The 26,327-nt window shown below is 49.0% G+C and overlaps 1 protein-coding gene across 1 annotated transcript in view; it reads left to right on the top strand.

Moving 5' to 3' along the window:
* The window catches only part of cep85l (centrosomal protein 85L), a gene marked incomplete at both ends in the record, with an annotated part of 80,789 nt that overhangs the window by 18,945 nt on the left and 35,517 nt on the right, over nt 1–26,327 (top strand). The window contains 3 exon segments of the mRNA XM_080535966.1: nt 20,271–20,449; nt 20,451–20,483; nt 20,803–21,474. Of these exon segments, the coding sequence (XP_080392092.1) occupies nt 20,271–20,449; nt 20,451–20,483; nt 20,803–21,474 (884 nt within the window).

Raw genomic sequence — 26,327 nt, 5'->3', positions numbered from 1 at the left:
CTTGCTTACTTTCATCTGCAGACATCTCACCCAGCAGAAAGTAAATGTAAGTGTGAGATAGGTCTGGCTATGTGAGACTACTGGCGGACTAACGTTACCAACGAGCCCATGGGCTTGCCACTGTCGCCAGATTCGGGTTGGATGAGAAACGCAGATATTTTAGCCTGCTTGTCAGATGTTTGGTGTCTACGTCCGTAATAATTCATTTTTTGGGGGGGGGCGGGGGGTCCTGTTGGGGGTGCGGTTAACTGTTGCATGTAACGTCCGTTTCGGAGCACCAGGGAGCAAGAGAGAGGTACCGAAATTTCTGTTGCAATTCGGTCCGGTAGGTACCGGATGTATAGGTACCGGTACCATATTGGTACTGGTTTTCGGTACCCAACCCTAGGTAGTGGTGGCCTAGTGGATAGAGAGCTGGAATGGGCCCAGTTGTTCAAAACTTTTTTGCTATCCAGGATCAGGTCTATTTGGCTGATTTTGAGTCCTATAGGGGAAATCAGCCTGAGCCTGTGTGTCTGAGATAATGTACTGGTCTGAGGTAGTGTACTGGTCTGAGGTAGTGTACTGGTCTGAGATAGTGTACTGGTCTGAGGTAGTGTACTGGTCTGAGATAGTGTACTGGTCTGAGGTAGTGTACTGGTCTGAGGTAGTGTACTGGTCTGAGATAATGTACTGGTCTGAGGTAGTGTACTGGTCTGAGGTAGTGTACTGGTCTGAGGTAGTGTACTGGTCTGAGGTAGTGTACTGGTCTGAGGTAGTGTACTGGTCTGAGGTAGTGTACTGGTCTGAGGTAGTGTACTGGTCTGAGGTAGTGTACTAGTGTGGGCTAATGGAGTATTGTGATGAACGGACCCGCCTAGCGAAGTAGTGTTCTGGTCACATGGGACGGTGCCGTGATGATGCCTCTGTCCTGATGTGTGTGAGGTCATGGTGTGTGTGTGTGTGTGTGTGTGTCTGTGTGTGTGTGTGTGTGTCTGTCTGTGTGTGTGTGTGTGTGTGTGTGTGTGTGAGGTCATGGTGTGTGTGTGTGTGAGAGGTCATGGTGTGTGTGTGTGTGTGTGTGTGTGAGGTCACGGTGTGTGTGTGTGTGTGTGTGTGTGAGGTCATGGTGTGTGTGTGTGTGTGTGTGTGAGGTCATGGTGTGTGTGTGTGAGGTCATGGTGTGTGAGAGAGCTGCATTTGTAGAAGGATCATCTGTCGTGAGGGCTGCTGCCTCTCTTCCTGTCTTCAGATGGGATCTGTGTATCCGGGGAGGGGGGGCGCAGGCGTAGGGGGGGAGGGTGTCGGATAACCTCACCTCAACGCTCCTGGGAGCCTGGTTTTCCACCCAACAATCCCTTCTTGAAAAATCGATCGAAGCCCTCTGTGGTCAAATCTAACCTTGAGAAAAGAGAACTCTGAAGTACAGCGTTTGATATATTATCCTCTCCTCCTCTCCTCTCCTCTCCTCTCCTCTCTCCCCCCTTTCCACACTTCCCCAGGTCAACCATAACCAGATAATTGACGTAAAAAACACAGTCTCAATAATCGTTGCCGCAAAAGAGGCTAAATGTTCCCCGTAAAATGTAAAAATAAAAGGTGAGATAAATGAACTAAATGGATAACTGGGAGGAGGAAGTGGTTTGTCTGAGGTAACCTGCCGCGGATGACACACTTCCTGCCCCCGGGAGACCCCCAGGAGTCCGTCTATAGAATCCCCCAGAATCCCCTGCTTCTCGTTCTCCCGCTTGCCGCGTGGCCTAGAACCAGGAAGGGAAATTCCTTTTGCGTTCCGAACCAGGCCACCCTCCGTGACCCCCCCGCCTAATTATACATCGGCGTGGCAACAGCGAGCTCCCTTGTAATTACCTCTGGAGTGGCCGTGGTCGTCGCCCCGGGGGGTTCTGGGTAAAACAGGCTCCACCAAAGGGGGTTGTGGGTAAAAAAAACGGGGCTTCTAGAATGTTAGGGGGAGGAGGCGCAGGCAGTAAAACCGGCTGATTGAGGGGTTGAGAGGAGGAGAGAGGAGGAGAAGATGTCTGTTCAGGAGAGCGAGAGTGATTCACGTCCACAGGCTTGTTTCCTGTCTGGGAGGTTTCTGACGACAGGCCTGTGATGAAGTGTTCAGCGTCTAAGAGTCTTCTGGTTGATTACAACACGTAGGGCTGCCGTCTCCCTCTCCTAGGTCCTCTCTAGGGCTCTCGGGAGGCTGGAGGAGGTAGAAATCGGGGGGACAGGGCTCATCGTAGTGCATTGGAATGGGACGGTAGTCCTTGGTTCTTATTGTGGTCCGTGGAGAGAGATCCACCTCCGGATTCCAATGCCGGCGCCGGGTTACCGTGGTTACATGATGTGCCCGGGTTGTGTCCGGGTCGTCGCCGCGGTTTCATGTTGCCGTGGCGAGGACGGGGTGGCAACCGGGACCGCCCCAGTGACTTGTGTGACAGGAATAGGCATTGGTGGACAGGTGACCACCTGAGACACGCAGGAAGGGTGGTTCACATTCCCTCTTGGTGACAACATCTACATTACCTCTCAGACAGCAGTATTAATACCAGACAACATCTACATTACCTCTCAGACAGCAGTATTAATACCAGACAACATCTACATTACCTCTCAGACAGCAGTATTAATACCAGACATCTACATTACCTCTCAGACAGCAGTATTAATACCAGACAACATCTACATTACCTCTCAGACAGCAGTATTAATACCAGACAACATCTACATTACCTCTCAGACAGCAGTATTAATACCAGACAACATCTACATTACCTCTCAGACAGCAGTATTAATACCAGACAACATCTACATTACCTCTCAGACAGCAGTATTAATACCAGACAACATCTACATTACCTCTCAGACAGCAGTATTAATACCAGACATCTACATTACCTCTCAGACAGCAGTATTAATACCAGACAACATCTACATTACCTCTCAGACAGCAGTATTAATACCAGACAACATCTACATTACCTCTCAGACAGCAGTATTAATACCAGACATCTACTACCCATCCTCCCTACTGCTAAAGGGATGCAACCCCCCCCACAGTCCGTTGGGCCGTCTTTGGCCTAGGCTACACAACGACAAAACGCAAAAAGAATCTTTGGCCACACAGAGTCCGTATTCAGTACACTGGGCATGCGCTTACTGGTAGAGCTAGAAAATGCTTAAAATATAATTGAGACAGTACCGTAAAATTCATTTATTTTCATTCATTCGGTAATATTGTCAAATCGCGATCAATCTTCTCTCCACTTACATTACGTCTGCATCCAAGATATGGCATGTATACGTTATTCATCCGTGTAAATTTAGGTTAGAGCTGATGCATAATCAACTTTATGATAATTGTTATAAGTGCTAAGATGTTTCTAAGACGATAAATAATATCACAGCACTGGTTTATCAAGTGTAGGCTATTTATAGCACAAGACTTGCGCTGAATGGTTGGATCACACGCAATGCGCGCATACATCAATCAATCACTTTATTTATACAGCATATCCATATGGTGTTACGTGCCTAATGCCTAGACCTTTGATGCGCATACTTGTTATTTGCCGCTTTCATAATTTTATTTAGCCTATATAGCACAAGTCATGCATTGAATATAACCAAGTGCTGAACAGTATTAAGTAAACCACAATACCTTTGTCATCGGTATCGAAAAACGCACCCAATCGCCGACCACCCTCCCAGCGTTATCGTCTCGTCACCGTCTCAGCTCACGAATTCGTCAGAGTCGTGTAGCCGTGAGGTGCAAACGATATCAAATCTTCACCGTTTCAGACAAATCCGGCGCCGTGTAGCCCAGGCCTAATGAGATCATGTAGATCAACTGGGGTGGGGGGGGGCCGTGGTGGTCGGGGAGGCTCAGCTGCCAGTTTGGGGGGAGAGTAGCCCAATCATCCCTGCCCCCCCCTTCCCTGCCTGATCCCCTGATCCGGCCCCCAGTCCCAGCCAGCATCGTCGTCCCCGGCCCCCCTCCCCTGGAGGCTGTGAGTGGAGGAAGTGTCTCTGGAATGAGATTTGGTTCAGATGAGGATCGTCTCTTCATCTTGTTAGAGGCCTCCTCCAGCAGGGTAACTGTGTAAGGGGGGCGCTGAGGTGTTAGGGGGGCGCCCCCCCAACACGTCCACTATACCAGCTGCTACTCTCCCATCTCGCTAATGATGGGTTGGGAGGTGTGTGTGTGTGTGTGTGTGTGTGTGTGTGTGTGTGTGTGTGTGTTAATGATGGCTTAGATCAGGTCACAGTTGACAGGGGTGAGGTTAGGCCACACCAGACGCCATCCTTCACTGCAGTTAGCAAGGTTAGCGAGGTTAGCATTGACCGCTACGTTGTCTCAACCCCTCTAGGAGTGGAACATAATACCTCCATCCTGACATTGACAATCCATCTCATCTCAGTAATTAAATGAACACATTACAGTATTATAACTGCTGCACACTGCTGGATTACTTGTACACCGTTGGACTAATTTACTACTGTATTGTATTATTGCATTTCATATCATCGTACTTTGCACAGCATGTTTGCATTATTGAAGCCACTGTAAAATAATCACTTTATTACTTTATCAATGTAGGGTTACTTACTTATTTTAGTTACTTACAATACTTATTATTATTGTGTTTTTTGTATCTAAGTGCTGCCATGTCAATGTTGCGGAACTCTTGTGTAACTCGTACAGTAAGATTCTGATTCTGGTTAAATATACATTTAGATAAGTTCATTTCAAATGTTACATTAAGGCAGTGGCGGCTGGTGATAAAAATGTTGGGTGGGGCACAGGTAATGGGGGCATGATCCACGGGGAAGAATAGCAACTTTAAAATCTGGATTTACAGTCGATTTTAGCATGAGAATATTTATATAACTTAATTATTTTTATATATAACTTATTAAAGGGCAAACTGCAAACACAACAAAAATAATAACAACTGACAAATCAACTGGAATAGTCTTTGTTAGCAGAGTAGACCTAATGTTAACAGAATGGACTTATACCCTTTGTCTATCTGTGCAGCGGTAAGGTGAATAATTCTAGCAGTACTGTCCAGACAGTTGTCTTGTTTATCCATTCAACATTATTGAAGGCATTATTTATTCAATGGAGAAAGACATGGAACACAATGCAATTGTGATAATAAATGTGTTCTTTGTTACTTCTTTAATTAAATTAAAGTGTACCTTTCTATTATCATACAATATTTCCTTGAACATGTAAACTCTATAATCATACAGTTGTCTTTCTATTAGTTGTCTCTGTCATACTGAACTGTTTGTTATTATCCTGAACTATCTCTGTTGCTCACCTCACCTCAGTTCTGTCTCTATTGCTCTCCTCTCCTGTTGTCTGTCTCTCTGTTGCTGTCCTGTTGTCTGTCTCTCTGTTGCTGTCCTGTTGTCTGTCTCTCTGTTGCTGTCCTGTTGTCTGTCTCTCTGTTGCTGTCCTCTCCTGTTGTCTGTCTCTCTGTTGCTCTCCTCTCCTGTTGTCTGTCTCTCTGTTGCTCTCCTCTCCTGTTGTCTGTCTCTCTGTTGCTGTCCCCCATGTTCGCCTCAGTGCTGCTAGCGACACCAGACCCAGTGCTAACTGCTTCGTGGCTCTCACTCTCAACAACATTGGTCGTCGCAGCTGCATTATTATTATTATTTTTTTAACTTAGCTATTCGGTTGTTAAGTCGTGACGTGTTTCCGGGTCCAAAGTTGGCTGAGGCGCTGTCTTCGAAATGCCGCAATAATAATAATAATTAATTATATTTATATAGCGCTTTTCCGAGGCTCAAATACCCTGACAATATGGGGAAAACGGGAAAGTGCTGTGTCCCTTGTTGTATGAATAGATCTGAGTCTAAAAAACGATTAAACTGTCATTCTACCGCTGTAGTACACTGGTATTCTGGTGCGGAGAATTTCTGGTTTGGACCCGGAAATTGCAAAACGTCACGTTTGACGTCAGACTTAACAACCGGATATTCAGGGCTCTCAAGTCTCACACATTTGTTATTTTTTTTGTATCCAATGTTAGGTGGCCGCCGTGGCCCCCTAGTGGTAGTGGCCCTAGGCTGCAGCCTAGGTAAGCCTATGCGTTAATCCGCGCATGCTCAGGGCGCACTTTTGTGCGCCCCGACCGGGAAATAGGAGACAGACAATTGGAGCGCTGCTACAGCTCACGTGTAAGCCAAAAGTATTAGCACTGCCATAAGATCCCATTCGGCCGGCGTCCCGACTCCCTACCCTTGTATATATATATATATATATGTATGTATTTTCACAGTGAATTTCACACAGATACAATTTTTATTGTATTGGAGGATTTTTAATGAATGCTGATAGGCGCCGACAGAATATCAGCCGCATTTTATGAGTAAACAATGTTTATTTTTAAAAACGTGTACAAGTAGGAACTAGGAAGTGGAAGGAAGCGTTGGAAGGTGGGGGCGGCGCCCTAGCGCCCTCTATTGGCCAGCCGCCACTGCATGAAGGGTCTTGATGTGTTTGGTGTTCAGCCTCTGTGATGGAGGCTGTTGGCCAGCCTCTGTAAGGTTAATAAACCCATGTCACCATGAGCCTCTAATCCCGGCCTACTCAAGCATAAGCAGTGTTTGTTTCCCATTAGCCCTGGCTTTTATATGCTAATGCTAATCCTGCTGGGAGTTCAGGCATGCATGCTAACGCTAACGGCAGCTAGCCAGCTCTCTATGTCAGTCGTGTCAGTGAGGGGGCTAAACAGTAACAACAAGCTAGCTTGGCCTGTCGTAAATAAGCTCCTGAGTCTCTCTCCCACCCTTTCTCTCTCTCTCTCCCTCCCCTTCTCTCTCTCTCTCTCCCTCCCCTCCCTGACTCTCTCTCTCTCTCTCTCTCTCTCTCTCTCTCTCTCTCTCTCTCTCTCTCTCTCTCCCCTAACTCTCTCTCTCCCCCCCTTTCTCTTTCTCTCTGCATGCTAATCGTGCTAGCTCAGCACCTCAGCGTAGCGTTCATGTTGCACAACACAAAACTGACTTTGCACTGATGTTGCATTAAGAAATAATCCTGCTTGATGAAGCCTCATCCCCTTACAGTGGCCGATGTAGAGTGTTCTGAAATGATCTGGAACCTCCTAAAACGATCTGGAACTTAATTAACTCCTCGTTTACCAGCTTGGCCAGAAGTAGAGAAGAAGGAGTCTTTGTTCCTAATCTCGGGGGTCTCAGGAGGAATTATGGAATTATTAAATAAACCGCAGGACCCCCCTCCTGTGCAGAAGCTGTTGTGGTATTAGGGGGGTGGGAGAGATGTGTGTGTGTGTGTGTGTGTGTGTGTGTGTGTGTGTGTGTGTGTGTGTGTGTGTGTAGGATGGGGGTGTGAGGAGGCAGACAGGAAGTTGATGTATGGAATGAATCATTAATTAGACAGGAGTTTAGCCATATGTGCATGTGAGGGGGGGGGGGGGGGGGTGATGACAGGACAGATCTGGTGGTGTGTGTGTCCTAGTCAGTGCCTGCCCCCCTGTCGACAGTGGAACGACGCCAACCTTCATCTGTGTGTGTGTAGCTACAGGGCTACTGTGTGTGTGTGTGTGTGTGTGTGTGTGTGTGTGAAGAGCACACACCACAATGCTTGTCCTCAGGATGAAGGGCTGATTGATATTTACCCAGAATTCTCTAGTTCCTCCTGCCTCCAAGAGGGTTTCCCAGGGAAACAGAAACTTTCCATCCATGTGTCTCCCCCCCTCCCCCCTTCCCCCCCTCTCTCGCTCCTCCCCCCTCTCTCTCCTCCCCCCAGCAGCGCTTGGCTCTTCTCTTTTCTAAATTAGTTTTTTCAGATTTGTTTTTTATCCCCTTTTTCACCCAATTTCACGACTTCACCCCCGTCCACCCCAGCAACTACATCGTAAAGTTTGCAGACGACACCACCGTGGTGGGATGTATCTCGGGGGGGGACGAGGCGGCGTACAGGGATGAGGTAGAGCAACTGAGCAAGCTGTGCAAGGTTAACAACCTGCTGCTGAACAAGTCAAAGACCCAGGAATTCATTGTAGACTTCAGGAGGAAAAAGTCCGAGATCCAGCCCCTGCTCATCGACAGAGAGAGCGTGGAGAGAGTCTCAACCCTCCGATTCCTCGGACATCACATGCGGGATGACCTGACCTGGAAGGACAACACAAAAGGCACCATCAAGAGGGCACAACAGCGGCTATACACCCTGAGATGCCTCAGGAAAGAACACAACAAGCAGGAGATACTGGTGGCCTTCTACCGCGGCGCAGTGGAGAGCATCCTCACCTACGGCATCTGCAACTGGTTCTACAGCTGCACAACAGCGGAGAGAAATGCGCTACAGAGAGTCGTGAGAACAGCACAGAAGATCACCGGCGCCCCCCTCCCCTCTCTGGAAGAGCTGTACAACACACGCTGTCTCAGGAAGGCCTCCAAGATCTCCAGGACCCGACCCACCCTGGGCACGTACACTTTATCAGGCTGCCCTCGAAAAGGAGGTACAGGACCCCGGCCGCTAAGACAAACAGACTGAAGAACTGCTTCTACCACAGGGCCGTCCAGGCCCTGAACACAGCAAAGACCTAAGTTCTGGGCCCTGGACAGTCTGGACGGATTGTATGGCAGCTGCTGGACTGAAAAAATCAGGTGTAGTGCTGAGGCACAAACATGTACATTTCAAGCCTGCAAACTGTGACACTTTAAATGACGTGAAAAAATACTATTGTGCAATATGACAACCCTAGTTGACTATCTGTGCAGTATAGTACAGTGGATTGTGTACATAGCCTTTATTTATGTAAACCAGCTCCTTACCTTCTTGTGATTTTATTCTTTTTCTAAAAGTTTTTTTTTTTTTTTCCTTTCCTAACACCAGGGGAGCCACCCCTCCTAAATTTCGTTGTTTGGTACCTGTACTGTAGCAATGACAATAAAGTCCATTCATTCATTCATTCATTCAATTTGGTAGCCAATTGAACCCAACCTAGCATCCAATTATCCCCTGCCTATTGCGTAGGATCCGCCGCACGACCCCGTGGCCGGCAGTCCCAGAGGAGGCCGCCAGGCAGACTAGCTGACTGGCTCCTCGAGCCCAGCACCGTTATTCCGGCACCCAGGGGGCGGTGTTGCGCGACGGATCCTTGTCCGGAACTATTCCTATACCGCCCTCGGGAGCGGCCACTCAATATGCCGCTCCCTGTGTGTGCCCCGGTCATATCCGGATCTGGCGAGCTGGGATTCGACCCCAGTCTCCGGTGGGCAGCTTGCACTAGTGGCTAGTGCTTAGACCGCTACACCACCGCGGGGCACGCGCTTGGCTCTTCTCTGACAGATTTCCATTCCTGCAGTTTGAATTGAGTTCTGCTGGACTGAAAACATTGAGTGATGATTCCATAGGGACACTGTGATGATTCCCACTGTGATGGGAGGGAGGGATGGAGGAGAGAGAGAGACTATCTATGTCCTTCCTTTAAACAGGTGACCTGATGACCTCTATCTGACCTGATGACCTCTATCTGACCTGATGACCTCTATCTGACCTGATGACCTCTAGTCATAGTACACACACACACACACACACACACCACACACACACACACACACACACACGTCTTGGGATGTTTATTTTTAGTGAACCATTTCTGGGCTTGAGGAGAGAAGAGTGAAGTGGCCTCTTTCAACTCAACAGGAGGACGCCTGTGTGTGTGTGTGTGTGTGTGTGTGTGTGTGTGTGTGTGTGAGGTATCTTGGTACTGTGTGTGTGTGTGTGTGTGTGTGTGTGTGTGTGTGTGTGTGTTGGAGAGAGCCTGAGGGTTTGAGAGCCTTTCATTATCCTGCTGCTTCACTGCTTTTATAACCCCACCCTGTCACACACACACACACACACACACACACACACACACAGACACCAGGCAATGCTAGTTATGTGTATGGATAATTATTCCACTGGGTCTGGGTGCAGTCAGGTGTAACATCCTACTTACTCTCCTCTCATCTCTCTCTCTCTCTCTCTCTCTCCCTCCCTCCTGCTCTCTCTCACTCTCTATCTATCTATCTATCTATTTATCTATTTTATCTATGTATCTCTCTCTCTCTCTCTCTCTCTCTCTCCCCCTCCCTCCTGCTCTCTCTCACTCTCTCTCTCTCTCTCTCTCTCTCTCTCACTCTCTCTCTCTCTCTCTCTCTCTCTCTCTCTCTCTCTCTCTCTCTCTCTCTCTCTCTCTCTCTCTCTCTCTCTCTCTCTCTCTCTCTCTCTCTCTCTCTCTCTCTCTCTCTCTCTCGGTCAATCTCTCCAATCTGCAGCTTAATCTGAAGTCTCTGTGTTGTCACTGCAGAAGAGCCTGGTCATAAGTCACCACACACACACACACACCTTTATTAAGTCTATCTGTCAGCATTGACAGAGCTGATTTGTCAGCGGTTCTCTTCTCTATCCTCCCCAGAGTGCAGTTTAGACTCTGCTTATAGCCTGTAGCTACACTGGGCTACGCTAGTCTAATCATGCCTGTAGTCTGCCCTGGGTTGCTAGGCTAGGCTACGCTAGGCTAATCATGCATGTAGTCTGCCCTGGGTTGCTAATAAGAACAGACTTGGAGGTCTTGTTAAAGTGTCCAGTAGGATCTCTGGTGGTAGTTAGGCTTCTGGATGTTTACAACAGGCAAGTCCTTAAGAGGGCTACAGCTGTATGGGTCTGTCAGGACCCAGCGTTTGCCCTCTGGCCGTCGTTCCAGGGCTCCTTCTAGGAGGACTAAAAGATGTCATGTTTCCTTCATCCCTAGTGCTATTAATATGCTAATATGCACTTTCTGCACACTTGCACTTTTTGTACTGGTATGAATTTCCATTTCTCGAAATCAACTCTTCGATTTTATTGTATTGATTATTGTGTTGATGTTGTTGTCCTTTTTGTATTCTGTCTGTGTGAACCTGGCTGCAAAACCAATCTCCCCTAGGGGACAATAAAGAAACCTTGAACCTTGAACGCTAGGCTACGCTAGGCTAATCATGCCTGTAGTCTGCCCTGGTTTACTGTCGCTAGGCTAGACTAATAGGCAGGTGTAATGACAGGAAGCCAAGCCGACGGTTCTCATTCAGACTGCTGAGGAGGGTGATATTTGAGGAGGGTGATTCTGAGGAGGGTGATTTTGAGGAGGATGAGTCTGAGGAGGGTGAGTCTGAGGAGGGTGAGTCTGAGGAGGGTGATTCTGAGGGTGAGTCTGAGGAGGGTGAGTCTGAGGGTGAGTCTGAGGGTGAGTCTGAGGAGGGTGAGTCTGAGGGTGAGTCTGAGGGTGAGTCTGAGGAGGGTGAGTCTGAGGGTGAGTCTGAGGAGGGTGAGTCTGAGGAGGGTGATTTTGAGGAGGGTGATTCTGAGGGTGAGTCTGAGGAGGGTGAGTCTGAGGAGGGTGTGTCTGAGGAGGGTGATTTTGAGGAGGGTGAGTCTGAGGAGGGTGAGTCTGAGGAGGGTGAGTCTGAGGAGGGTGAGTCTGAGGAGGGTGATTCTGAGGAGGGTGAGTCTGAGGAGGGTGAGTCTGAGGAGGGTGATTCTGAGGAGGGTGAGTCTGAGGAGGGTGAGTCTGAGGAGGGTGATTCTGAGGAGGGTGATTCTGAGGGTGAGTCTGAGGGTGATTCTGAGGAGGGTGATTCTAAGGAGGGTGAGTCTGAGGGTGATTCTGAGGAGGATGATTCTAAGGAGGGTGAGTCTGAGGGTGATTCTGAGGAGAGTGATTCTGCAGGTGGGCTAGGCTGCCGATGTGACTTACTGGGTTTCAACCCTAGTCTCCATAATGCTGCGTTAGCGAGCTACGTCTGGGACGCTAGGTGTTAGCTTGGGCAGCCTAGGTGTTAGCTAGGGGAGGCTAGGTGTTAGCTAGGGGAGCCTAGGTGTTAGCTAGGGGAGGCTAGGCGTTCGCTAGGGGAGGCTAGGCGTTAGCTAGGGGAGGCTAGGCGTTAACTAGGGGAGGCTAGGCGTTAGCTAGGGGAGGCTAGGCGTTAGCTAGGGGAGGCTAGGCGTTAGCTAGGGGAGGCTAGGCGTCCGCTAGGGGAGGCTAGGCGTCAGCTAGGGGAGGCTAGGCGTTAGCTAGGGGAGGCTAGGCGTTAGCTAGGGGAGGCTAGGCGTTCGCTAGGGAGGCTAGGCGTCAGCTAGGGGAGGCTAGGCGTTAGCTTTGGGAGCTAACTCATCACATCAATGCTACACTAGCTCCTTCCGCTCAGCTGGCTGGTCTTAAAGCTGGGTCCATTAACCCTAATGGATCTGGCAGATTAGAGAGGAGCTCACACACACACACACACACAGACACACACACACACACACACACACACACACACACACACACACGTCATAGGCTACAGAGTGTATAGAATAATACAACACTGAGGTTTGGGTGGGAGAGCTGTAGTATTACATGAACAGTTTACACACACACACGCTCAGCCACTGAAGGTGTTATGCAACCCCTGTCTGTCAGTTGAATTAGATCCTGTCACCCCTGACCTGTCATTTCAACCATTATCGCTGTGTGTGTGTGTGTGTGTGTGTGTGTGTGTGTGTGTGTGTGTGTGTGTGTGTGTGTGTGTGTGTGTGTGTGGAACATTCATTTAGAACCACAGAGGCTGTGACCTTGTCTCTAACCCAGAGTAGAGTAGAATAGAGAAGAAGATGCATGTAGAAATAGTCGTTCTAGACTTCCAAGTCTCGTCCACGTGGTGCTAGAAGACTACAGCAGCCTCCTCTGTTCAGCTCTGATAGCACAGCTATCCACTCTCCTTTCTCCTCTCCTGTCCTCTTTCTATCCCTCTCTCCTTCTCTCCTCTCCTGTCCTCTCTCTCCTCTCTTCCTCTCTCTTTCTCTCCTCTCCTGTCCTCTCTCTCTCCCTCACTCTCTCCTCTCCTGTCCTCTCTTTCCTCTTCTCTCTCTCTCTCTCCCCCTCTCTCCTCTGGGTAGATCATGTTTCAGATGGTGACCTTGCCGTGTGTCTGTCTCTGTGTGCCGTGCGCTGTGGCTACCCATCTCTCTACCTACGCCAGCAGCACCACTCTCCCTCCATCTCTCTATCTCTCCTTCCATCTCTCCCTCCTTTCTCCCCTCCATTTCTCTCCCCTCTCTCCCTCTGTAGCCATCTCTCCTCTTCCTCCCCACTCTCTCTTTTTCTTTTTCTCTCTCTCTCCCTCTCTCTCCCCCTCTCCCTCCACCCCCCCCCCTCCCTCCCTGTGGCACACTGCTGGACCTTGTGATGCAACATTACCACAGGAGAGTCACGTTTCGTTGTTGCTACTCAGATGACAACTAAAAGGGCAGACATGGTGTCACAGGGGGGGAGAGGAGAGGAGGGGAGGGGGGAGGGGAGGGGAGAGAGGAAGAGAGGAAGAGAGGAGAGAGGAAGCAAGGCGAGGAAAAGGGAGGGGGAGAGGAGAGAGGAGAGAGGAAGAGAGGAGAGGGGAGGAGGGAGGAGAGGAGAGGGGAGGAGGGAGGAGGGGAGAGGAAAGGGGAGGGGAGGAGGGTTCCGGAACACAGCACTGTGTTCTCTTCTGGAATGTCCCCGCAGTCCCGTCTTTCTCATATCAATGTCGTCTATTCATACCAGACACACACACACACACACACACACACACACACACACACACACACCTCAGACGCTCTAATAACGAGGCGACCATCACAGCTGATCCAGTTACCGTCTGTAAACAAACACAGCAGGTCTGAATGGAATGGAATGGACTTTATTTGTCATTGCTACAGTACAGGTACCAAACAACGAAATTTAGGAGGGGTGGCTCCCCTCTCTCTGAATGGTGATAATAATAATAATAATAATAATAATAATAATAATAATAATAATAATATATTTAAGCACCTTTCTCAAACGCAAGGACACTGTACAGAAGACAAAGAGAAGCAGAACAAAAGAAAACGGAACATAAATACAAAAGCTAAAATCGTATTCAATAAAAGAAAAAAGGGGTAGAAACAGTACAGATGATGATGATGATGATGATGATGATGATGTCACAGGCTCAGGAATGTGAGGAATGCACACACCTGAGACACATGACCACTGCTGTGTGTGTGTGTGTGTGTGTGTGATGATGGTCATAGACACATCCCACCACGCCATGTGACCTGATGATGTCACCCGGTGTTTACGGCAGGAGTAAACACAGGAGCTATGTTAGTGACAGGGTAATGTAGCCCCAAAACAGCCCCTGTCCTCCGTCCAACCCCCTCCCCCCTCTGTCCACGGCGAACGTCTCCATAGCACCGTCGGCACGGTAACGGCATGGCTGGCTGAAACCAGAGAGCGTTGCACAAGACGTGCTAAGGTGACGCCGGCGCCACGCCACGCTAGCTGGCTAGCATGCTAACATGCTAACACACGTGTCGGAAACTGGCATGACTAACAGAGTCTCACTGACAGTCACACACACTCACACACACAAACACACTTGCACGCACACTCACACACACATACACACACACTCACACACCTACTCATACACACATATTCTCACACGTTCTCTCACTCATACACACATATAAGGTTACGTGTGTGTGTGTATGTATGTGTGTGTCAGTGTGCGTGCATGCGTGCGTGCGTGTATATGTGCGTGTCCGTGTGCGTGTGTGTGATCCAGCCCAGAGTCTTAGTGTAGCTAACAGCCCTCCTCCTCTCCTCCTTTATGACACTTCTATCCTGTTACATAATGGGTTCGGATAGACTGTGTTTGTGTGTTTGTTTCCTTGGGGTTGGACACACACACACACATCCCTCGGTTTCCAGAACATGCTCTATAATAAACAGAGAACATCTGTCTTGCTGGGCTTATGGGGAGGAGCTTATCTGACTGTGGAAAGGGTTTATCTGCCTGTGGGAGGAGCCTGTGTGATGGGAGAGGCTTATTTGACTGGGAGTGGCCTGTGTGATTATGGGAGGGGCTTATTTGACTGGGAGTGGCCTGTGTGATTATGGGAGGGGCTTATTTGACTGTGGGGGTGGCCTGTGTGACTATGGGAGGGGCTTATCTAACGGTGGGAGGAGCCTGTGTGATTATGGGAGGGGCTTATCTGGCAGAATGCCTGGAGTGACACGTGCCACTATAGTTCAGTACAGTCTGTTTACACATATCACACACACACACACACACACACACACACACACACACACACACACACACACAGCTGTTCCTCCTCCACCATGCAGTGACAGGCGCCTGCTAACCGTAGCTAGCTGCAAAGAAAGAACTGTCTTCTTCCATAGCCTAATGCTAACAGCCTCTCTTCTTCCATAGGGCGATGCTGCAGCTAGTTAGCCTAATGCCTAATGCTAGTTAACCTAATGCTAACAGCCTATCTTCTTACCAGGGTTTCCGTTAACCGGTAATTACCGGTCTTTGTCCGATAAAATCTGTTGAAGTCCGACATATTTAAACCTCTTCGGTCATATTGTCCGGTGAAAATAACCGCTAAACCCAGTAGCCCATTCGGCGGTAACACGCCCCATCTGGCAACCCTGTCTCCTCAACGGCGCGAGTAGTTTAGTCAGTTAATTTAGTTTGATCTAGTCTAATAAAACCGCTGCAGTGACCGGAGTCAAGGTTACTGTTCTTCGTGTTTTGGATGTGCTAGAGCACAGTGAATGACCACCGAGGGCTGTGAGATGCGGCTAGTAAAGGACGCTAACCATCTCAACCCCGTCATTGATTGAGCCTGCCGTGCCCGTTCCAGCCCTGAGTCGGGAGAAGTACTACGAGAGTAGTGCGCTACTATCGACAACCTGGGCTCCTGGTACCATTAGATTAGGTTGACAATACCACACTACATTGAGTTTAGGGAGATCAATGTTATATATTTGTGTATGTTTTATCTTTATGTATTAAATGTTATAATTGTTCCACATTTGAGACCTGTCTTCCCCCACTCAGTTATTCAGTCGGTGTCCATCATTTTAGTTCAATTTAGTCTATCTATAGTGTTAGAGTTTAATTTGTGCCACTAAGGTGAAATAGTTCACGGGTGTGTATCCCCCCCGATACATCCTCCTCATTCTCATACTCCGAGTCCGAGCCCTAAGTATGATTTGACAGGCAGCTAGACTTAATGCCTTCCCAATCAGCGAGACGTGGTTATAGAAATACGTTGTTTTATTGATAAAAAGGATAAAACTGGAAGAGAATATAACAAACTTACATTACTGTCGTGAAACTATTTAACACACTTCAGTTAACGTAATGTGGAGTCCGTTCATTGATCGATCGATGCAGTCCGTTCAAATGAAAAAGTTCAAATCAAAAGCTAAACTAGGCATACTTAAATTACCAATTACATACTCAAATCCCATTAATGCAATTGAAATAAACGTCTTAAAGTAGCCTACAGTCGTAATTCAAAGTAACAAAGGTGACTAGGCTGCCCAGTGTGGCGCGCGTGCAGCCCTGGACATAATGCCATAGTAGCGCATGCGAATCATGAAAGCTTATATTATTATATAGTTCGCGATCTAATCGTATCGGATGAGAAATAGACATTAAACGGCATATATAGGCTACTCAACAGCTAATCACCGCGACAAACAGCTATATTATATTTGAATATGATGACCGGAATATCTCACGTTTGTCCGGTAAATTGAAATCTACCCGGACACGTTGACCGGCACACATTTTTTCTAGCGAAACCTGCTTCTTACATAGGGTGATGCCTCAGCATAGGGTACACAGGGTGATGCCTTAGCTTAATGCTAACAGCCTATCTTCTTCCATAGGGCGATGCTGAGGCTAGTTAGCCTAATGCTAAAAGCGTAGTGTGTTTTCTAGGTGACACTTTGATTTGGTTTCTTTACACAGCATAGCAACAAGCTGTTCTTTTACACAACATAGCAATAAAGTGTGCTGTGGTCTGAGGGATAGACGGAGAGATGAGAGAGAGGTAGAGAAATGGAAGAGAGAGGTAGAGAGAGAGGTAGACAAAGGGAGAGAGAGAGAAAGGGAGAGAGAGGTAGAGAAAGGGAGAGAGAGAGAGAGAGAGAGGTAGACAAAGGGAGAGAGAGAGAAAGGGAGAGAGAGAGGTAGAGAAAGGGAGAGAAAGAGATGAGAGAATAGAGGATTTAATCAGGAGCAGAGTGTACTGTGACGAGACGAAGGGGAATACTTGTCTGTGACGGAGCCGATGTGAGAGGGATGAGAGGGAGAGAGAGAGAGAGAGAGAGGGAGCGGAGGAGTGTGATGAATGAGGATTCGGGGATGGGTGACCCACATTTCATCATCCTCCTCTCCTCTCAGTGTAAGATGGAGGAGTCCTTCACAGCCGTATTTCTCCACCTCTCCTCTTCTCTCCTCTCCTCTCCTCCCCTCCCCTCCAGTATCTAGATATCTCTCCTCTCTGTCACATACACACTAAACACACACTACTACACTGACGTCTAGTGAGAATGAAGCTGTTCATTAGCACAGTAGAGGAGGGAACACAGTGTCTTTGTCTGTATAGCTATGTAGCTACGTAGCTACCTAGCCACTACCCATCTCAGCCATGTACAGCCGACTGTATGACTGGCTGGTGTCTGGGGACCAGGCTGCTAATGTGTGCTGTGGCCCATCTGTCTGCCTCAGAGACAGGCAGCAGTGCTGGAGGTAGAGGGAGAGTTAGCTGGGCCGTGGTTGTGGTGGTTAGCATGCTACAGGCTAGAGGCCCCACGGCACAGCTCTGGCTCTCCACAGCCTGGGAGGGGAGGGATGACTACTACCAGCCCCAGGCTTCTACAGGCCTAGATCTTCTCTGTCTTCTCTGTCTTTCTCTGTTTCTTTCTCTCTCTCCCTCCCCCAGTCTTTCTCTCCACCCCCCCTCTTTCTCTCTCCTCTCTCTCTGTTTTCCTCCTATTGCTGCTATGATAATCAGAGCCAGATGGAGTTATTTCGGGGCGGTTTAAACCCTGGCTGTGGAATGACATCCAGCCAGTTTAACTAGACTGGTATGAAAACCTGAGAGCTTCCAGTCCCACCCTGACTATATAAGGCAGGAAACACAACACACACTCACACACACACACACACCCTCTCCTCGTAACCTCCCTTTTATTGTGTCGTTTAAATCTCTGTGTGTGTGTGTGTGTGTCTGTGTGTCTGTGTGTCTGTGTGTGTGTGTGTGTGTGTGTGTGCGCGCGCGCCTGTGAGCCTGTGAGTGTGTGTGTGTGTGTGTGTGTGTGTGTGTGTGTGTTTGTGGGAACCCGCTCACTTGACCAGAGGAAAAGTACACACACAGAGCTAGAGAGACAAGGAGGACAGAGGTCACTTTTAGGCTCATCGCCATATTTTTATCTTGTGTACTGGGCACTGCCCACTCAGGAAGACGGGGGAGCCATAACAAAAGTCAATATTCAATACTTTACGGTCAACTCAGAATCAGTAGTCAATGAATAGGGGAAATGGCGATGTCTCACTCATCAGGGGCCAAAGTTTAAAGGCCAAGTTTAAAGGCCAAAAAGGATACGGTAGGGGTCCCTCTACTGGAGGGGCTGGCGGTAGGCAGCTATTCCGCGTCCGCCTAACGAGCCCAGTTCAGCTGTGCGAGCGGATTAGTACCAATTGTCTATCACTCTGCCTACGGTGCGCCGGCGCTGTCCATCCAGGGTTCCCACGGGTCCTTGAAATCCTTGAAAGTTTGTGAATTAGAGGGAAAAAATCATGGTCTTACAGTTTTTGAAAATAGACATGGTCATTGAAAGTGCTTGAATCCATTCTCTCTCTCAATTTAAAAAAATATATATATTCAAAAAACCGCATTGCTTAACTTTACACATAATATTTCAACAATATATTGTTTATGCTGTGGTAGAGAAGGCAAGAGACCATCTAGTGTTCACACATTCAAGCCTCTCTTTTTAATTGTTGTCTGTGAGCGGATAGTTTTCTCATCTAGATATAGATTCTAGATGTGCCGTGTTGAGTCCTTGAATTTGAGGGAACTGAGTCTTGAAAGTCCTTGAAAGGTGCTCAATGTAGGCAATGTCAGTGACTGCAGTGCTGACATCTGGTTGGCCTGTGTCCAACCCAGTAGCTGTGTGTGTGTGTGTGTGTGAGAGAGAGAGAGAGAGAGAGAGAGAGATGAGGAGAGAGAGAGAGAGAGAGAGAGAGAGAGAAGAGAGAGAGAGAGAGAGAGAGAGAGAGAGAGAGAGAGAGAGAGAGGAGAGAGAGAGAGAGAGAGAGAGAGAGAGAGAGAGAGAGAGAGAGAGAGAGAGAGAGAGAGAGAGAGAGAGAGAGAGAGAAGGAGAGAGGAGAGAGAGAGAGAGAGGAGAGAGAGAGGAGAGAGAGAGAGAGAGAGAGAGAGAGAGAGAGAGAGAGAGAGAGAGAGAGAGAGAGAGAGAGAGAGAGAGAGAGAGAGAGAGAGAGAGATACTCTGGAATGTGCCGTGTCAGAGCCTCAGGAACCGCTCTCACTACCCCCGACACACATGCTTCAGCTGCTCTGCCTCTGCCCTGACACGCTGGGTGTTAACAAAGAAGCACTTTGTCAAACAGAGCCACGCGTCCCTACCTCCTATCCCACATTACACCCCTCTGACCCCTGACCTCTGACCCCCCCACCGTCCCTACCTCCTATCCCACACTGATGTGTGAATGTTAATGTGACTTAAGTAGGGGGGGTGACCTCACACACACACACACACACACACACACCGTACAGACACACCGTACAGAACACACACACACACACACCACCCTTGTAAACCGACTCCCTACCCTCTTGTTTTTACCTTTTATGAGTGTTTTACAGACGTCAAACTATACATTTAGTTTTAAACACACACATCGAACCCATGAATGTTGGATATGGGCCATGGGCGGTTTCTTAGCGAGCATGAGCGTTCCTCATTCCGTTCTGTGCGTTTACAATGAGCTACCTCCACCGGCCTCCCCTGGTGGCCTCTATCTGCCATCACCCATCAGAGGGGAAGGGGGGGGGGGGTTATTCACGAGGAACATGGCAGATGTGTCCATGACACCACCTGAGACAAGCACATACACACACACACACACACACACACACACACACACACTCTGTTCTCCTTTCATGTTCCTTTCCTGTGTAGCTCTACCATGTTAGCACCACAACTAGCTAGCTAGCGGCTAGCTGCATAGCGACATGATGACACATTAAAACACAACAAGAAATTACTCATTTTAGCCAAAGTCACTTGAGACAATAACATTTCTGACTCAGTTACACACTATTACTCTGTCCTCTAACCATCTCTTTCTCTCTCCCCCCTCCCTCCCTCCCTCCATCCCTCCCTCCCCTCCCTCTAGACCACTCCAGCTCCAGCACCACCCTGTCCTTCCAGCCCCTGCGGTCACAGGGCGGGGTGGGGGGGCTCCCCACGGCCCATGTCATGCCGTCCCCCTCCTCCTCCAGTGCCAAGCTGAGCGCCCCCTCCCTCGGTGGGAGCCCCTGGAGCTCCTCCTGTCAGCTGACCCCCTCCACCCCCCCCCACCCCCCTGGACAGCCCCCTGGACATGAAGGTAAACAGACACAATCATCTGATAGTTTATTCATAGAGGTGTTATCATCTGATAGTTTATTCATAGAGCTGTTACAAATTGTTAGAAACTGTTACAATAACTCTCATAACTCTCATGTTATCTCTCTATCTCTTATCTCTCTCTCATCTCTTTCTTCTCATGTCTCTCTCGCTCTCATCTCTCCCTCCATCGCTCTCTCATCTATCTCTATCTCTTTCTCTTCTCATTTTCTCTATATCACTCTTCTCATTTTCTCTATATCTCTCTCTATCTCTCTCTCATGTATCTCTCCCTCTCTCTCTCTCTCTCTCTCCTCCAGGACCCTCGTCCTGTCCGGCGCTGGTCGTCCCTGACCCGTCTCACGGCGTCTGGGTCGGTGGTGGCGGGGGAGAAGTCTGGCCCCTCCTCCAGCCGGGCTGTGTACCGGGCCGACCCCCATGGCTCCCTGGACCGCGGCCTCCTCTACGGCTACCGCGCGCCCCCCGACCCCTACCTCTCCCCTGCGCAGGGTCTCCTCCTCCGCTCCCCAGGGGCCGAGGCGCGCTACCGCTACGTGGGGATGAAGGCGGCGGCTGCGGTGGTGGTTGCGGACTCCTCCTCCTCCCCCTCCTTCCCTCCCTCCATCCCCCCCTCCTCCTCCTCCTCCTCCCTGCCGCTGAAGCCCAGCACCCTGGACCTGAGCTACAGTGCCTTACCGGAGAGCAAGGGACCTCCAGGGTCGACGGGGGGGGGCCCAGGCGCGGGGCTTGGCACGCCAGCTCGGGGGGGCCTGCCGCTGGGCCACCAGGCGGTGGGGGTGGGGGGGGGATCCCCCATCCAGCCGGCCGTCCGCACCCAGATGTGGCTGAGCGAGCAGATGGAGTACCGGCCCCCTGCGGCGGGGGGCCCCGAGCTGATTGGTGGAGGAGGGGGGGGGACAGGCGGCCTGTCGGCGTGGCAACAGGAGCAGCAGCAGAGGGAGAGGCTACGGCAGGAGGCGGAGCTTAGCCAGGTGAGAGAGGAGGAAGGGAGGGAGGGACGGAGGGGGGGGGTGAGAAGAGGGAGGAGAAAGGGTGGAGGGGGAGGGGGAGGGGGGATGAGAAAGAAGGGGGGAGGGAGAGGGGAAAGGGGGAGGTATGACGGGCGTTTGAGGTTGAAAACGTTCTTGAACCTGTAATATTTACTACACTGTTTGTGTGTGAGTCGCTGGTAGACATTTCCCTCCAATTTGAGCCCTGCCCTCCTGTAGGGTTATAACTGAGGATTTGTCTCCCCCTGCTGGACATTCCATGCCATTATGTCACCTCCTGTGGAAAGATGAGAAGGTTATTGCGTTGGATAGTGTGGTTTGTTTGTATTGTGGAGGCATCTTTGGACAGGTTTATTATGGAAACTACTACATCCCATAATGTTTTGAAAGGCAAGACTTCCGTGTCATCATAGAAACGTTGCTGATTGACATGATGACAAAAACAGACTCTTTGTTTGTGCATCTCATCTTTATTTCATAACATTCTTTACAAATGGAGAGAGTGACATAACTGTGTGTGTGTGTGTGTGTCTGTCTGTGTGTGTATGGTGTGTGTGTGTGTGTGTGTGTGTGTGTGTGTGTGTGTGTGGGTGTGTGTGTGTGTGTGTGTTGGATATAGTGCCTCGATACCACTGCAGAAGTCATGCATATCTGGTGTGTGAGTGTGTGTGTGTGGTGTGTGTGTCGGTGTGTTTGTGTGTGTGTTGGATATAGTGCCTCGATACCACTGCAGAAGTCATGCATATCTGGTGTGTGAGTGTGAGTGTGAGTGTGAGTGTGTGTGTGTGTGTGTGTGTGTGTGTGTGTGTGTGTGTGTGTGTGTGTGTGTTTGTGTGTGTGATGCATATCTGATGTGTGTGTTCAGCCAGAAGTGTGTGTGACCCCTGACCTCTTGTTGCCGTGCCGACACAGTGCCATTCTAACAGGAAACAGGAAAACAGTGTAATGTTACCATAGTAACACAGTAGAGCTACTCTGACAGGACCGGTGACAGACAGTGGCTGTGTTCGAAATGGTATACTAGCATACTAGCATACTCAATGAGTATATACTGCATACTGCCTACTAAATTCATAATAAGTATGCGAAAACCAGCCGACCGTTTACATTGCAGTATGCATACTGCCTCCCAGAATGCATTTCACACCGGCCGGGAGCAGGGAATTTAAATCCTCCATTGGCTAAAAGCTGTAATTTTGGCTTTACAAGCGTTAAGATGTCATTTTATGAAGTTTTAATATGTTTTCAGGCGAGAAAGTAACCACATATATTCCCCAAATGTATCCAGTTTATCAAAATATCCCGTTTATATATCTGATCTGACGTTTTTTTCCGTCTTCTGTTCGCTAGCTACATTACGGCTGCGTTCGTAAATTCGCCCTGGAAATCTGATCAGCACTCATGGAATGCCTCTTGTCCAATCAAATTACCTGGTCCCTTTATGGCGTTGAACCCAGTGTCGGCTCCGGCGCTCTCAGAGCGAATTTACGAACACATCCTGCGTTGCTTACATACCTTCACTGCGGAGTTCGACAGAAACATCGTAACATAATTACGAGTTTGTATGACGCAGTTTGACGAGACTGAAGAGACACGCAATGCATTTTGGGGATGTTGAGTAGGAATAGCATGCATCGATCGCGTACTCAAAGATAATATATTTCTCGCATACTAAATTTCTCGCATACATTTCTCGCATACTCAAATCTCGCATACTGTACAGTGTGAACGCTCTCGCATACTCAAATCTACGTCATATCTAGTATTCCGAACACAGCCAGTGTCTACAAGGCCTATATGACGTGTGTGTGTGACTCTGAAGGAACTTCCTGTGACCTCTGACCTCTTCTCTAACAGTGACCTCTGACCTCTTCTCTAACAGTAGCCGCTGACCTCTGACCTTACACAGAGCATACATGTCTCACACAGTGTCACACACTGATGATGACATCACAGGTCACTTCACTTCCTGTCCGCTGGCAGAATTATGTCATTATGTTGGCAACGCCTCCCCGTCAGGCTCCTCCTCCTCCTCTGTCCAGGTCACATGACAGCTCTTGTAGTCCTTGATGTGTGTGTGTGTGTGTGTGTGTGGGGGGGGGTGTGTCTCAGGTAAGCTGGGTGCGGGGCTGGGGGGCCGTCTCTAGTCCAACATGTTCAAGGAATGACCTTCGAATGACCGCCATCTTGTTTTTTAACTACGGGTAATCTCGCTGCTGCCATTGTGGAACACGTCACATATATTTACATAATTATGACGTCATCAAAAATGGCCATCCTCTCAGGCTGCCGGATTGGTGCTCTGGGACGGGGGGGGGACGGGGGTTCAGCTGACACACCCGTGGTGACCATGATGATGATGTCATCACAGGGTCGTCAGGAGGTCACACGAGCTTGACCAGTATGAGCATGAGCACCAGCACCCCCACGATGAGCAGGAAGTTCAGCATGAGGTTGAGGCCGCGGTCGTTGACCAGATCCATGCTGGAGGAGGAGAGAGGCTGGGGCCGGGTGGCTGCTACCCCAGGGAGAGGGCCTGGGTAGGATGTTGCAGCACGGGGGGGTCCTCTGGAGGGCGATGGAGGGATGGAGATCTCAGTCCGGCTGTTCTATGGTGGACCCGCTTACAGTGGGCTGGCAGGGGAGACAGGGTTGTTCAAATCTCTCTCACACACACACACATACACACACACACACGCACACACACACACACACACAAACACACACTCATTCTCTCTCACTCTCACAGAAAGCCACATTCTGTAGTGATCACATTGTTTATTTCCGGAGTGCACAGTGTGTGTGACAAGCTCAGTGGAGAGGTGACTGTGATAGCAAGTGCAGAGGTGACTGTGATAGCAAGCGTTAGTGAGAGGGGAGGCATTTAGATGTAACACGTTTACAGACCAACAGAAGGGGAGGCATTTAGATGTAGCACGCTTATAGACCAACAGGAGCTGATTGGTGGAGGAGGGGGGGGGACAGGCGGCCTGTCGGCGTGGCAACAGGAGCAGCAGCAGAGGGAGAGGCTACGGCAGGAGGCGGAGCTTAGCCAGGTGAGAGAGGAGGAAGGGAGGGAGGGACGGAGGGGGGGGGTGAGAAGAGGGAGGAGAAAGGGTGGAGGGGGAGGGGGAGGGGGGATGAGAAAGAAGGGGGGAGGGAGAGGGGAAAGGGGGAGGTATGACGGGCGTTTGAGGTTGAAAACGTTCTTGAACCTGTAATATTTACTACACTGTTTGTGTGTGAGTCGCTGGTAGACATTTCCCTCCAATTTGAGCCCTGCCCTCCTGTAGGGTTATAACTGAGGATTTGTCTCCCCCTGCTGGACATTCCATGCCATTATGTCACCTCCTGTGGAAAGATGAGAAGGTTATTGCGTTGGATAGTGTGGTTTGTTTGTATTGTGGAGGCATCTTTGGACAGGTTTATTATGGAAACTACTACATCCCATAATGTTTTGAAAGGCAAGACTTCCGTGTCATCATAGAAACGTTGCTGATTGACATGATGACAAAAACAGACTCTTTGTTTGTGCATCTCATCTTTATTTCATAACATTCTTTACAAATGGAGAGAGTGACATAACTGTGTGTGTGTGTGTGTGTCTGTCTGTGTGTGTATGGTGTGTGTGTGTGTGTGTGTGTGTGTGTGTGTGTGTGTGTGGGTGTGTGTGTGTGTGTGTGTTGGATATAGTGCCTCGATACCACTGCAGAAGTCATGCATATCTGGTGTGTGAGTGTGTGTGTGTGGTGTGTGTGTCGGTGTGTTTGTGTGTGTGTTGGATATAGTGCCTCGATACCACTGCAGAAGTCATGCATATCTGGTGTGTGAGTGTGAGTGTGAGTGTGAGTGTGTGTGTGTGTGTGTGTGTGTGTGTGTGTGTGTGTGTGTGTGTTTGTGTGTGTGATGCATATCTGATGTGTGTGTTCAGCCAGAAGTGTGTGTGACCCCTGACCTCTTGTTGCCGTGCCGACACAGTGCCATTCTAACAGGAAACAGGAAAACAGTGTAATGTTACCATAGTAACACAGTAGAGCTACTCTGACAGGACCGGTGACAGACAGTGGCTGTGTTCGAAATGGTATACTAGCATACTAGCATACTCAATGAGTATATACTGCATACTGCCTACTAAATTCATAATAAGTATGCGAAAACCAGCCGACCGTTTACATTGCAGTATGCATACTGCCTCCCAGAATGCATTTCACACCGGCCGGGAGCAGGGAATTTAAATCCTCCATTGGCTAAAAGCTGTAATTTTGGCTTTACAAGCGTTAAGATGTCATTTTATGAAGTTTTAATATGTTTTCAGGCGAGAAAGTAACCACATATATTCCCCAAATGTATCCAGTTTATCAAAATATCCCGTTTATATATCTGATCTGACGTTTTTTTCCGTCTTCTGTTCGCTAGCTACATTACGGCTGCGTTCGTAAATTCGCCCTGGAAATCTGATCAGCACTCATGGAATGCCTCTTGTCCAATCAAATTACCTGGTCCCTTTATGGCGTTGAACCCAGTGTCGGCTCCGGCGCTCTCAGAGCGAATTTACGAACACATCCTGCGTTGCTTACATACCTTCACTGCGGAGTTCGACAGAAACATCGTAACATAATTACGAGTTTGTATGACGCAGTTTGACGAGACTGAAGAGACACGCAATGCATTTTGGGGATGTTGAGTAGGAATAGCATGCATCGATCGCGTACTCAAAGATAATATATTTCTCGCATACTAAATTTCTCGCATACATTTCTCGCATACTCAAATCTCGCATACTGTACAGTGTGAACGCTCTCGCATACTCAAATCTACGTCATATCTAGTATTCC

The sequence above is a fragment of the Nansenia antarctica genome (assembly GCF_963989245.1).
Source record: "Nansenia antarctica genome assembly, chromosome: 1".
In the NCBI taxonomy this organism is placed as follows: Eukaryota; Metazoa; Chordata; class Actinopteri; order Argentiniformes; family Microstomatidae; genus Nansenia; species Nansenia antarctica.
This window is presented reverse-complemented; position numbering and strand designations above follow the sequence as displayed.